This window comes from Bos javanicus, chromosome 25, assembly GCF_032452875.1.
Source record: "Bos javanicus breed banteng chromosome 25, ARS-OSU_banteng_1.0, whole genome shotgun sequence".
Lineage (NCBI taxonomy): Eukaryota > Metazoa > Chordata > Mammalia > Artiodactyla > Bovidae > Bos > Bos javanicus.
In genome coordinates, this window is record NC_083892.1 from 3,882,677 (window position 1) to 3,897,498 (window position 14,822).

At 47.4% G+C, this 14,822-nt stretch overlaps 1 protein-coding gene across 5 annotated transcripts in view; it reads right to left on the reverse strand.

The window, feature by feature from the left end:
* Positions 1–151: 151 nt before the first annotated feature.
* The window catches only part of GLYR1 (glyoxylate reductase 1 homolog), a 31,781-nt gene continuing 17,110 nt past the window's right edge, over positions 152–14,822 (reverse strand). For 3 of the 5 annotated variants that reach the window (XM_061402513.1, XM_061402510.1, XM_061402512.1), the window contains 7 exons: positions 12,795–12,894; positions 8,263–8,373; positions 7,479–7,580; positions 6,615–6,777; positions 6,119–6,298; positions 5,383–5,507; positions 152–2,281 (listed from right to left, as the gene is read on the reverse strand). In XM_061402513.1, the coding sequence (XP_061258497.1) occupies positions 2,207–2,281; positions 5,383–5,507; positions 6,119–6,298; positions 6,615–6,777; positions 7,479–7,580; positions 8,263–8,373; positions 12,795–12,894 (856 nt within the window). In that variant the 3' untranslated portion in view covers positions 152–2,206. The remainder of the gene's footprint in view (positions 2,282–5,382; positions 5,508–6,118; positions 6,299–6,614; positions 6,778–7,478; positions 7,581–8,262; positions 8,374–12,794; positions 12,895–14,822) is intronic. The other 2 variants (XM_061402514.1, XM_061402511.1) reach the window with 1 other exon arrangement.

Below are 14,822 nucleotides of genomic sequence, written 5' to 3' on the forward strand. Positions count from 1 at the left end.
CTAGCTCTCGCCGCACCCGGCGACTGGCCGCCTGGGTAGCCTGTTCTACCCCGGTCTTGTCTCCTAGCTCCGTTGGTCCCGGAGGAACAACCCCCTCCTCTCCCGCGTGGTGCTCGGTGTCAGGGCGCAGACCACCCCACCAAGGTCACAGTTGTGTTACCAAGAAACGTTTTTATTTTGCTTGCAGTAGCTTTTTGTTAATTGCACAAAATCATGTTTTTGCCATTTAAACATTATCACACAATCCTATTCTGAAAGACAAATGTTCATTAAAAACAAAGCAAAAATAAAAATTCACAACCTTAATTACCTAGATTTGTCATTTAAAGGTTTAAACGAAAAAAAAAAAGGGAGTGGTGGAGGAGGGGCTTTCTTACAAGCTTTTCACAAGTGTCACATTTTCTCCTTTTAAGAGAGAAGGATCTCAAAACAAAGGTGAAATAGCTTAAACAGAAATATTCATAAAAAGGAACTTTACAGAATTGTCAACAATATTAAGACAACATTGACTAACCAGTTTCATTACAGCATCTTCCCCCACCCCCACCCCCGTGTCCCACTAGGATTAGAACAGGCTTTGTGTTCATACAGAATTCAAAATCCCAGTGAAATTAACTGTGTCAAAAACCACAGGCATCTCCCCTGCCCTCCCCACCCCCATGTTTTCTGAGATCCCCTATCCTGGGTTCTGATCAGTGGAAAAGGGCCAAAGCTGCGAGGGGGAGGGGCACACACCAGCGTGGCCACCTCAAATTGTTTATCACTATATATTCACTACAAATGCTGAACTTCTGCACAGCCTGACTTTGGAGAATCCAACCCATGCAGGGGGAGAGAACACTGACATCCTTTGGGTGACTTCTCCTTGTTCTCATGCCACGTTCCAAGCCCCTCTGGTCCCCTATCCAAGGAGAAATGCTCAGATTCACTTCTGAGGGTCAGTGAGCTCTGGTAATGTCAAGCCTAGACCTCCTCTTCTCTCCTGACAGACCCCAGGGCCCTGAAAGCACCGAAGACCAAGCTGCTGGCTTAAGTGAAGACACTCATTTCTGTTTCAAGAGCAGAGCCTAAGAAATGGTCGTCATTGGTCAGGCTGGGTATGGACCAACGGAGGAACAGACAGAATGAAATACTGTCTCCATGGGAGGAAAGGGGGAAGGGAGGCAAATGGAGAGAGGTGGGCACACAGAGGACTTGTGCAGGGACAGGCTGGAAGAGGGGGGACTGCTGTGAGGGGACCTGGGTCAGAGTGGCTCTTCAGAACCAGGTGGAGGGTCTGTGGCATAATGGAAACAGGAAGGAAGCCCCTTCCCCCATTCACTCCTCAGTGGTTGCCCTCAGGACCCCTTCCCAAGGGCTGGAATGCAAATCCAAATACTACAACAGCCTGGTGAGGAAGTCGGATCCCAGCCCAGGCTCCACAGTGACAGTGACATCTGGGACAGGTGCGCAAAAGCAGTGAGGAGAGCAGGCTTCCAGGAGGTTTGCCTAGGGTGGGCTGTTTGTCGCTTTCCCTGGAAAGCCAGAGGCCTGTCTTTGCTTGACTGTGTCCATCTCTTTTCAGCTCACAAAGGCATTTATGGAGAGTTGGTTGCACACTGGTAGCTTAAACGTGACAATCCTCATCAGCGGGTCACCTGAGGTTGGAGGGGCCATGCGACCCTCTGCTTAAGAGTCTTGCTGGCTCATCGTAGCCTAGAGCTCCTCTCCGCGTGGAATCCAGTGGGGGACAGTGGACAGAACCACAGCCTCTTCACTCTGAGGGAAGCAGTGGGAAAGCTTCCAGTTCTCACTGCTGACTTGAGTTCCTCAACTGGAAGGGTCGGAGATAAGACAGCTCGGAAGAAGGGAAAACAAAAAAGCCAGGCAGCAGTTTCTGGGCAGCTTCTATCCTGGGGCAAGAGCCAGTGTGGTGTGTGTGTGTTTGTGTGTGGGGTGTGTGTGTGTGAGAACACACAGCCACCTAGTCCATGGCCAGTGCCCAGCTCAAGAGCCTCCCCACAGGCCACTCCTGCTGACACCCCTCCTCTCTCCAGGACCTCCAGGGGAGGAGCGATGCTGTGTGCTGTGCTCATGGCAAGTCTCAAAGTCTGTATAAAAGGAGATGGAGACAGGTGGACTGGTCCAGAGTTAAGTCCCAGGACCCCAACTCCATGTGAGGAAGAGGGGGTCATAGGGAAGACAGGGGTGGGTTGGGGTCAAGGACTTAGTGTATATAGGCTCGGTACACGGCAGACATGTCATTGTCAGACTGGTCCAGTGCCTTGGCTCTTTTGTACACCTGGAAAAAAACAACACAGGTTTAGTCTGGCCACAGAGCTGACTTACAGAAGACCTGCTTCCTAGAGGGGTTCTAGGTGTGGTTAGGTGGGTAGGTTCTGGACCCCAGGCTGTCTGGGTGTGACTCCTGGATCTCCCAGATCTGGCCTGACCTTGGACTAAGTACCTCAGTTTCTCTGTGCCTCCAGCACTGCTTCTTGATTTCATGGGGAGGCTAACAGGGTTACAGTGAAGGTTAAATGGACTGAGGGATGTAAAGTGCTCAGGGCTCAACACTGGTTAGTAGTTACAATCACATCCCTTCATCTGAAGACGCTCCGAGGCCTTCCCCATTCTCTCTGGGCTGCTGCCCCTGTCCTGCCCCGTCAGCTCCAGGGCCTTCCCCGTCATCTATCTGAAGTACCAGCTGCGCCACTTTACTCGACCACCTCCATCCCTTTACTCTGTTCCATTTTATTCACAATTCTAACCTTCTGGAATTCTTCCTTGTTGAAACATTTATGTGCTTACCTTGTGCCTCCTTCCATTAGAATGTAACCTCTACAAGGAAGAGAAGGGGCTGTACTATGTCCCCAGAGCCTAGAATGGTCCTTGGCAATTAACAAACAGCCACTCCAAAGGTACCAGGTGAATATGAAACAGTGTGAGAAAACTTAAAAAAGCCATCGTTCAATCAGGGCAGGCCCATGTCCAGTCATGTTGAAAAAATGCAGCTGGACACAAGTGTATTTTTTTTCTATTTTTAAACATAGTTCAGTTGGAGCCATCATGATTGATGTCCATTACAGCTCAGGTATAGCTGTGAACTCAGAACAAAGGCTAAATAAAGATCTTTTTCAGATAAAAGAGAACTAATTGTTGCCAGCAGACCTGTGTTCAGGAAATGCTAAAGCAAGTTCTTCCAGCTGAACGAAAAACAATACCGAGAGAAATTCAATTCTTCAGAAAGGAAAGGAAAGAACTGGAAATGGTAGAGAAACAGAAACATCTTTTCTCTGAATATCTTTAGAATTCATATGGTTACTAAAGCGAGACACTCCAACAATGGTGGGCTTAAAATAAAAGCAAACATAAAATATAGGACACTTGTACACTAAAGCAAGGGTTCTCAACCTGGGGTCCTTTTGCTCCCCACCTGGAGCGACATCTGCTGATGTCTGGAGACATCTCCTATCAGCCAAGGGGGTGCAGTCACATCCAGCGGGTAGAGGACAGGGATGCTACAATGCACTGGACAGCTCCCACAGCAAGTGTCAGCAGTGTCCAGGCTGAGGAGCCACTTCCAAGGATGAGAGGGAGGAAGTGGTAAATGGATACACATTTTCTGTAGAGGGCCAATCTAGGATGTGAAGTTAAGATGCATACAGTAATCCCGAGAGGAAAGACAAAATAAAGATGATGCACTTGTTAAAAAAAAAAGCCATAAAAAAAGCCAATAGATAAAAAATGGGATCCTAAAAAACATTCAAATGTTCCAAAAGAAAGGAGAAAGAGACAGACAAAAGCCAGGGGGACAAATGGCAATCAAATGATAAAACACTAGCTCCAAATTCGACCACACACCAACAGACTTCAAGACAAAGTCTATATGGTAGTGGACTACTTAGCCTTAAGATCCTGAACTCCAAAACAGTGGAAAACCTAAACTCACAACATCTAAATGGCCAGAAACCACCATGCTCCAAGTCCATGAATCCTGTAGAGTCAGGGAGGGGCAAGTGGAGACCACCTGGCAGAGAAGTGCTCCCAACACAAGATACCACAGAACCCTTCAGAAGTAACCAGTTACAGACAAACTCATCAACGAAAAACTATACAATAGCCAGGAACTTCACTGCCAAGAGAGAACCTGAAGGTAAGACAAGAGGAACCAGAAATTGTACTGCAGCCTGGAAGAGTGAAGTAAGTACTCAGATGTTCAGACAGACAAGGAAGAGAGAGACACAGAATTCAAGGACTGAAGATTAGTCAACTATGAAAAGGCAGGTTTGAAGAATGGTGCTGTGTATTTTTTACTGATTTTTGGTTGCACTGCTCAGCTTGCTTGTGGGACCTTAGTCCCCCAACCAGGGATCAAACCGAGGCCCCTACCAGTGGGAGCACAGAGTCCTGACCACTGGACCCTCAGGGAGCTCCCCAGTACTGTGTATCTGTATTTCTTTGCCTCTACATGAAAAGCCACTAGAGACCTCTATTTAACTTGGATAAAAATGTATACAGCTTATAGCACTTGGAAGAGAGAACTTCTAAAATGAATCCACATGATTTATATATGTATGTGTCTCACAAAATGTGGTTCTTACTGCAATTCAAAAATAAATATTGCTCAGCTGTTGTTCTGAAAGGTTATACTTCTATCAGATTGAAATAAAAGATATAACACACGGAAACTGTAAACCTGAGAAGGCTATAGTGGCCATATGAAAGTCTGACAACAGACTTCAAGACAAAGATCAAGATGGACACTTTTTAATAACAAAAGGGCAAATTCATCAGGAAGGCAGTACAATCATAAACGGCTAAGAGCCCAATAACAAAAACTTCCAAAGATACTAAGTGAAATGGACAAAATTAAAGGGGAAACAAATAATCCCACAATGATAGTTGGAGATTTTAACATCCCTTTCTTGGCAATTAAAAGAACTGGAGAAAAAGGTCAGTAATGATGATCCGAAAAAATACTACCAGCTATCTCGACCTAACTGATATATGCAAAACAGTCTTCTTAAGTGAATATGGCACACTCACCAAGACAGACCATCTGCTAGGCCACAAAACAAGTCTGAATCGATGCAGAGTTAAAAGCCATATGGAGTGTATTTTTTGACCACAAAGATACATTAGAAATAAATAACCACTCGATATCTAGGAAATCCTTTAGGATTTTTACTCATATTTGACACACTTTTAAGTAACCCACAGGTCAAAGAATTCCCAGAGAAGTCAGCATGGACTGGAGGAGACACACAAGCCTAAAACCAACAACCTAAGACTCCCCCTTGGAGAGGTCAGACACAGCCAAGCCAAGGCAAAGTCGCAGAGGGGCAGTGCAAGGGAGACAAGGGAATTCTGCAGGCCCCACCCACAGCCTCCTGCAGTTACCTCATTGGCTGCAGCAGCCATGGGGGTCGGATGGTTGACGGCATCACCTAGCGCAATGGCTAAACGGAGATCCTTCTGAATGTATTTCAGGTAGAAATCGGGCTTAAAGTTTCCTTGCAGGATATCTGAGGAGGGAAAGGCATCCACCAGAAGAATTAAAAGGATCCTAAATAAGAAAACATCTGGAGCACTGTCAGGGCTCAACACCTAGCATTTCCTCCTCCTCAGACACCCAAGAGACAAGTTCCCAGCCTGCACCCCCAAATCCTACGGGGCTTCCCTTAGAGCTCAGCTGGTAAAGAATCTGCCTGCAATGCAGGAGACCCCAGTTCATTTTTGGGGTCAGGAAGATCCGCTGGAGAAAGGATAGGCTACCCACTCCAGTATTCTTGGGCTTCCCTTGTGGCTCAACTGGTAAAGAATTCGCCTGCGGTGAGGGAGACCTGGGTTTGATCCCTGGGTTGGGAAGATCCCCTGGAGAAAGGAAAGGCAACCCACCCCAGTATTCTGGCCTGGAGAATTCCATGGACTGTATAGTCCATGAGGTCGCAAAGAGTCAGACGCGACTGAGCGACTTTCACTTCACTTTGACTGGGGGCCAGACTGACTGGAGAGGATGTGTCATTCACACAGAAGGAGCTCCCCAAGAAGACACTGCTCTGTGATGGCTGCTTGACCCAGCTCCCCAGCTAGAACCAAAACTAAAACGCAGCAAGAGCGGTCAAAGGCAACTTACTTTGGCACTTCTGGTCCAGGAAGATGCTGGCCAACTGTCCCTGATTGAGGATGTCCAAGAGTGTCTGCTGGGACTGGCCTGTCACTTGGGCCAGGGTGAGCCCCTCTGCAATGGTGGCCATGAAGCTCCCCTGGACCATGTTCACAATCAGCATCATCTTAGCTGCGTTGCCAACCTCACCTGCCCAGGGCAAAGAACTGCGGTCACACCCAGGAATCCCACGGGGAGGGACTTTCTGCCCACCCTCACCCCTGCTCGGACCCACCTCTACACCCAGGGGAGGCCCCATTCACCTGCCCCTGACAGAACTGGCTCTGACCCTTCTGGCTCTTCCTCCTTGCAGGCACTGACTGTGCAAGTCAAAGAAACCTTCCCACGGGGGCCCCAGGCAGAGAGGCCGTGCGGGACTGACGCTGTCCTCAGGGTGGTCTAGAGGGGATGTGGCCCACCCAGCCTCCAGGCCTGCAGTGGCCTGACGGGTGGGCAGGCGTGTTACCTAGAAAGAAGGAGGTCTTCCCCATTGCCTGGAAGCAGCTGCTGCAGTCCTCATACAAGCCCCTGTCTCCGGCCGCTAAGATCACCAACATCCCATCATTAGACAGCTGCTGATTCCCTGAGACCGGGGCTTCCAGAAAGCGGCCCCCCCTGGACACAATCACCTGGAAAGAAAAGTCACAGCTTCTGGAGGCTGTGCCTCTCACGAAGGTCTTGGGCAGGAAGCAAGGAGCACACAGGGGCTGGAGCATCAGGCCCTCCACGCTGAGCCCCATAGCGGACATGTGTACCAAGGTGCTGGGCTGATGCTGGGGGAGGACCAGCAGACTGTCCTCCACCAGATGCCCGAATCCCATGCAGGAGACAGCGAGGAGCTGGGGGTCCTCAGAGGCTCCCATTACAAAGATATCAGCAACACGACCACACTATGGTTTGGCCGACCACACTTTCTAGGACAGACACTGCCCTTCTTTGATTTCAGCCACTCTTTGAACACACATGGGCCACAAGTCACCACCACCTCCTCACCTTGGCCCAGAGGCTCAGGGTGGGGGAATATCCTGCTAGTATCAACTGCAGAAAGCTATTTAAACCACAAAGACCCTGCTGGCAGATTGGACTGCTTCCAACTGAGAGGCTAGCAGCTATGGGACCTGACGCCTCTCCCAGCTAAGAAGCACTTCTCCTGTCTCAGCCATGCAGACTAGCTGTAGACTTGAAGGCAGAGAGTGAAAACAGGCTAGAATCCCATAGTCTCTGCTGTGGCTCTGGAGTAACTATGTGGCCCACACTGGGGTGCGGTGAGCCTGGGCCTTGGGCTCCAACTGAAAGGACGCTGGAGGGCCAGCCTGAACGAGGCTGCTACCTGGGCCAGCTCGGTGACTGTGTCAGCGTCCACCGTCGACATGTCCACGTAGCACTTCCCGGGGCGGATCCCCTGAAGCACGCCACTGGGGCCCAGCACCAGCTGTGGGGACACAAGGGAGAAGCAATAGCCCAGGCTCCCAGCCAGAACCCAGGTGACCCTCAGATCTAAGGTCAATGTCCTGCTGATTTTTTTTTGGCTCATTTCTCAAACAGAAGCTATTAAAGCTCAAAAGAGAAGAGCATGTAAATAAGCAAGGGAAAGAGAAGAATTTATGTTATGTTCCCATTTACCTTCAAAAAGAATATATGTGTATTTCTTTTTAATAAAAGCCTCCCACTGAAAAGATGAAAGGTCAGTATTTATTTTTTGGCTTCTTTGGATTTACCTGGATTAGTTTAGTCACGAGTTCAACAAGATAACTACTGCACTTGAACTTTTAAAGCATACAAATACAGTGACAGCTAAATATAGGAACTTGGCACATGGACCAAAGGCACACTCAGCCTCAAAGCTTCCAGCTCACCAGGAACACGTGAGCTTGTCAGGAACCATTTCAGCACAGACCTCAGGGACCCCAGTCAGTGTCGTTCTTTGTTCTGAATTAAAGGAAGTCTTGTGTTCAGTCTACGCAAACATCCTTCACAATGGGAGATGGCCCCCAAATGGGACACCCAACCCCCCACATGCAGACACTCACTCGGTGTGCAGGGGACAAGGGGAGGAGGCCAGCCAGCGTTCCTGGCCACAACCTGAGACGCTGAGGGGAGGGAGGGATCCTTACGTCCTTGGCTGCCTTTGGGTCCGACACGCAGGCAAAGGTGATGTCACAAGTTGAAACGACTTCAGCGGGGGTTCTTCCTAGGCGGGCCCCCTCCTGGATGAACAAATCACACTGCAAAAGTCACAGATCGTAATGTGAGCTGCAGGCAGTGCACAACACACACACTAGCCAGGCCAGAGACACAGTGCCCAGTGCTCCTGTGTGGCCTCCCAAGGCAGGCGGTCTGACTGCTCGAGGGGAAGTGGATGGGAGCCCCTTAAGGACAGTCTTGTGTGTCTGCAAACTTGGTGCCGAGGATGCACGTTCCACATTCTGCTCCACAGGAAGCACAAAACAAGTGTCTGCTGGAGGCTTCCTGAACCAAGAATGGGACGTGAAAAGTAATTGTCCACAGCTCTCTGTGGCTGTCTCAGCTGTGGTGAAATCTGCCCAGTGCTGTGTGAGCCGGGGAAGCAGGGCTAGGGCCAACAGGCTGCCACTTCCTATTGAATTGCTTCGGGTCGGGGTGGGGGTCGGGGTGCGGCACAAAAAGCACTAACTCTTCTTTTTAAAAAAATAAAATCACCTGAACTATCTCATAACAGAATATATCGTTAACATCTTGGTCTATTTCCTTGTTCTATGGGCACTAAAAAAAGTATTTAGAATAATTTGGACCTATGATTTTGTATCTTATTTGCCCCACTGAGAGACATATCTGAATTTACCTAATGGCTCTCCTGGCCCAATTATAAAAGACCCCAACAAATACATGTAAGGGACTTCCCAGGTGGTTCAGTGGTAAAGAATCCACCTGCTAATGCAGGAGATGCAGGTTCAATCCCTGGGTCTGGAAGATCCCCTGAAGAAGGAAGTGGCAATCCACTCCAGAACTCTTGCCTGGAAAATTCCATGGATGGAGGAGCCTGGTGGGCTCTAGTTCATAGTTTTGCAAAAGAGTGGGGCATGACTTAATGACTAAAACAACAAGAAGGGTAAAACTTCTTCTTGCAGGTCAAGAAGCAACAGTTAGAACCAGATATGGAACAACAGACTGGTTCCAAATTGGGAAAGGAGTATGTCAAGGCTGTATATTGTCAACTAGCTTATTTAACTTCCATGCAGAGTACATCATGAGAAATGCCGGGCAGGATGAAACACAATCTGGAATCAAGATTGCTGGGAGAAATATCAATAACCTCAGATATGCAAATGACACCACCCTTATGGCAGAAAGCAAAGAGGAACTGAAGAGCCTCTTGATGAAAGTGAAAGAGGAGAGTGAAAAAGCTGGCTTGAAAGTTAACATTAAAAAAACTAAGATCATGGCATCTGGTCCCATCACTTCATGGCAAATAGATGGGGAAACAATGGAAACAGCGACAGACTTTATTTTCTTGGGCTCCAAAATCACTGCAGATGGTGACTGCAGGCATGACATTAAAAGACGCTTGCTCCTTGAAAGAAAAGCTATGACCAACCTAGACAGCATATTGAAAAGCAGAGATATTACTTTGCCAACAAGGTCCATCTAGTCAAGGCTATGGTTTTTCCAGTGGTCATGTATGGATGTGAGAGTTGGACTGTGAAGAAAGCTGAGTGCTGAAGAATTGATGCTTTTGAATGGTGGTGTTGGAGAAGACTCTTGAGAGTCCCTTGGACTGTAAGATTAAACCAGTCAATCCTAAAGGAAATCAGTCCTGAATATTCTTTGGAAGGACTGATGCTGAAGCTCCAATACTCTGACCACCTGATGTGAAGAAAGGAATCATTGGAAAAGACCCTGATGCTGGGAAAGATTGAAGGCAGGAGGAGAAGAGTATGCCAGAGGATGAGATGGTTGGATGGCATCACCAACTCAATGGACATGAGCTTGAGCAAACTCCGGAAGTTGGTGATGGACAGGGAAGCCTGGTGTGCTGCAGTCCACAGGATTGCAAAGAGTTGGACACAATCAAGCAACTGAACTGAACTGAGGGTAAAAAACAGGCTCTGAAAATGGTTTTATAAGATCAGCAGCATGGAATACATTATTTAAAAACAACACAGTACCCATAAATATATTAACGTTTTGTCCTACTTGTGATTTAACAAGCCAAAAATAGCAACTTCTTTGTGTGATACATTTTGATTATTTCTAAGTACAAAATATCTAATACCTTTGTTGATTGTCTCGTGACCTATTTAAAAATCTTTATATCATTATTAAACTATTTGTTTAATAAGAAATTCCACTCCTGGTTTTATATCTAAAGAAAATAAAAACACTAATTTGCATGCACCCCACATGTTCAAAGCAGCACTACAAAAGCCAAAATATGGAAGCAACCTCAGTGCCCATCAACAGATGAATGGATGAACATGCATTCATACTATGTGTGTATGTATGTGGTATACATACACACATAGGAATATTAGCCATAAAAAAAAAGAAGTTCTGCCATGCGCAACAACGTGGATGGACCTAGAGAATACTATTATGCTTAGTGAAATAAGTCAGACAGAGACAGACAAATACTCTACACCTGCACTTATGTGTGTGTTAGTCGCTCAGTCGTGTCTGACTTTTTGAGACCCCATGGATGTAGCCCACCAGGCTCCTTAGTCCATAGAATTCTCCAGGCAAGAATACTGGAGTGGGTTGCCATTTCCTTCTCCAGGACTTACATATGGAACCTAAAAAGTAAAACAAATGAATGAATATAACAAAAAAGAAACAGATTTAGAACAAACTACCAGTGCGGAAAGGGAATCAGGGAGAGGCAAGACAGGAGTAGGGGACAGTACAAGCTGTTACGTATAAAATAAATAAGCTACGAAGATACATTTTGCAGCACAGAAAAACAGTCATTATTTCATAATAACTTTCAATGCAGCATAACTTGTACAAACACTGAATCACTGTGCTGTACACCTGAAACTAACGTACTATTGTAAATCAACTGTACTTCAATAAAAACACACACACACAGAAAAACTAGGGAAAAACACAAAAATTGTTAGGATAGTGGGAAAATTTAAGAATACAAAACCTTGTTTTCAAGTTTTCTTTTTTGTTGTTGTGGGAAGTAGTATCAACACCCATTCATCTTTTCCTTTGGTAACTCTTTTAGACTTCTAAAAAGATCTATATTAATATTAAATTTTGTTTTCTTCTGGTTTTTTCTTTTGAAGAAAGAGGGTAACAGCTGATTCCAAACTCACATTCGTAACTGCTTTGCTGTACTGCCTTCTCATAAATTAATCTGAAAGGCATAGCCATGTTTATTAACAGGCTTTCCAATCAAGGAAACAAGCTGACCAGAGGCACTTCTATCAAATGGGAACATACACTTGGAGTTTCCCAATGTCCTTCAACTGTGTGTGTCTAGATTTCCTGGTTGCCTTGGCCTTGAATCACAAAGTATCTGCCAACAGTCTCCAGGATTTCACTCCTGACCCAGGTCCTGCAACGCCTACCTCATGCCCAGCACTTGAAGCCCACATCTCTTAGAACAGCCTTCAGTGCCCTTTCTCCCAGGCTCCACCTACTCTCCAACCAGTTCCTTGTTATTCTTGAAAAGGGGCTGTTTCAACCAAGTGAACTGCTTACCTCGCCTGGAACATTTTTGTTAATCTAAATCCATCAGCTCTACTATCTCCCTTCACTCCAGCTCTCCCTTTGCTGCATACATGGGATGCTCACCCATCACTTCACAAACACACGCTCAGCCACACCTTGTTCCTCAAGAGGCTGGTTCCTTCTTTGTCTCTCTGTCCCTGGCAAGCACAGTGAATTATTTTTCTGGTACTTAGATTATGGTTCTTCACCTTTTCCTGGATGAGAACTTGAGGGGAGCCATGACCTCTCTCCATTACACAAGACTTGGAATTCCATTTCAGGGTATGCACAGGCCCCGTGAAGCCACGGACCACCTTAGATGAAGAATTCCTGAACCTGTCCTGTCCAACGTGGTAGCCACTAGGACTGCTTAATTTTAAGTGAAATAATCTTAAAATTCGATTCTTCAGTCCATGAGCCACGAATCCAAGTATTTCAGAGCCACATGAGGTCACTGGCTCTCATAGAGGCCAGTGCAGATACAGCACAGCTCCTTCACCGCAGAATGTTCTGTGGCACAGGGTTGTTAACACAATCCAAACACAACAGAGCATGGCCATTAACTCAGATGAAGCAGATCTGCTGATGCACTCTCCATATCAATGAATTCATCACACACACACACACTCTCACACACACACACACACACACACACGGAAAAACCTGACAGGTTTTTTTCTCTTTTACCTCCTGTTACCTATTTCAGGTAATGGCACAGACGGATAAATTTCTGTTTCATGTTATACCCCTGGGTATTTTCAATATTTAGTTTTTATGATCGCATCCTATGCTGGCTTATCTGCATCCTCCCCTGCCTGGACTTGGAGCTTGGCTTCTACTCCATGCACACAGAACGTGGAGCAGAGACAGCAGGGCGACTCCTATCCTTAGTTGCCCCAACTCCAAGGCCCAGGCCCCACCACACCCAAGAAGTGCCACCATGAATGCTTACTTTCTCTGCAGTCCGGTTCCAGACAGTCACCGTGTGGCCCATTTTTAGCAAGTTGGAGACAATGCCACTTCCCATGAGGCCAAGGCCCAAAAATCCTATCCTAGAAAGACAGACTGGTCAGTTCAGAGTGGGGAACAGGGTGGAGGGGAGGACAGGGTGGGATTATGACTACTACCCTGGCTCTGTTCCTCTTAAACCTGGGGAACCTCACCTCAGTCCACCACGCACACTGCTCTGCAGTGTGCTGATACCATGACCGCAGAGCCAGTGGGAGGGCTGGCAGAGTGCGCCTTTTCTCACTCTGGCCCTGTTCAGAAGTGCTCAGAAGTTTACACAAGCATTTCTAAACCCTCAACTGCCACTGCAAGAAGTATGACTCATACAGGTTATGGCAAGTCTTCCCAACCATTTCCTTGTTGCTTTGATGGAGGGGCTGAGCTTACAACTCCACTGCAGTGAGAAGCCAGACATTTATCTTCAGCGCATGCAACAGTTCCTCGCCAGCCACCTCAGGTGCAAGGCCTTGAGGTGCCAACTTCGAGCACCCTGGGATCCATGACACGTAACAGGCGCCACACGTGCGGAGCCCCCACCGTCCTTGCCTGCACAAGCCGACGTCCTGGTGCTCACCTCCCCTTCCTGGCTTCAGGCTCTGCACCACCTTTGCTCTCTTCATGCAGTCAGCAGGGATGGGCTTCGCCACGCCTCTTCAAAGCCTCACCTGCTCTTTGGAGTCAGTCTTCCCCGGTACGTGGAGTCTTCTCCTGAACCTCTTTCCCATTGCTCAACCTGGGCCCGTCCTCTACTCTCCCCACACCTTCTAACTGCAAGCCCGTTATGCTCCTTCTGTGACTAAAACTCAGGTGGTCAGTACGTGCTGCTTACCTGCACTTGCTACAGCTCGCCTGCTCTTTCCTGCAGCCCCAGAACTTGGGGCTCATAGCTGCCACATGGTTCAATGGATGATTTTATCTTGCTCAAATGTCTCTTCTTGGTTCCTACAATTCTTTCTCTCTCCTTGCACAAGACATGGTTAAGCAACGCCTCTTTCTTCATTTACTACCTCATGGTCTTGTTTTCAGCTTGTCTGTCTCTCAGCTCTAATGTTGTCTGCAGCTTCTCCACTCTGACCGATGTTATCCTTCAGTATTTTCAGTCTCCTGGGAGCCATATCTGCAGCCACCTCTGCTAACGGGCTCAAAGGTTCCCCAATCCTTGTGGGAATACAACACTCTCATGTTTCTCGTGTTCTCTGTCTAGCCTGCTCTAAGTCACCTGAATTAAATGCTGAAAATGGAACCCACCACTCTCCTCACCAAAGGTATAATCTGTTATTCACAGCTATCTGGGTGGGTGGCAACCAGTTTTCTCTAGGATTGTAAATCATGACAGACTAATTCTCTTTCCTTTGTTCAGTGTTCCAGGACACCCGGAAGACCTGGGGATATGCATTTGTACACTGACAGTTGCTCGCGGTGTCCTTGAGGCAAGGAAAATGTGGACCAGGCGCACTGGGTGCAACGCAGCTAATCTGCTCAGCAGCTGGCTTTACACTCGTAATAAAAAAGGATTTGAGTGATGGCAGAAAACACTGGACTCTGTCCTCAGCCTGGAGTTGGATTTTTTAAAAAAATAAGCCAACACATTCCTCGTTGATTTAATGGGCAACACCCATTCCTCCTTTAATTAGCACATGCCTCCAGCTCCTTCACACCACAATGGAAGTTCACCAAATATATCTGGTTGAACAAGTGACTTCAACAGCACAAAAAAAGTGTTTTAGTCTGAGAAAGAACCGCACAGAAGACTCAGATGGGAGATTCAGACGTTCTTTAGGAGAATGCTCCTTCCTTAAGAGCCCTCATCATCACGACTCAGAAGCACAAGGGGGCATCAGAATACAGGCAAAGGCGAGGGTGGATGCCAGCTAAGGCCTGGGGATCGCAGTCAAGGCTCCCCACTTGTCTGGGTGGGGCGGAGGGCAGCCGGCAGGTACATTGGGAGGACTGGGGAAGGCAGGACAACAGG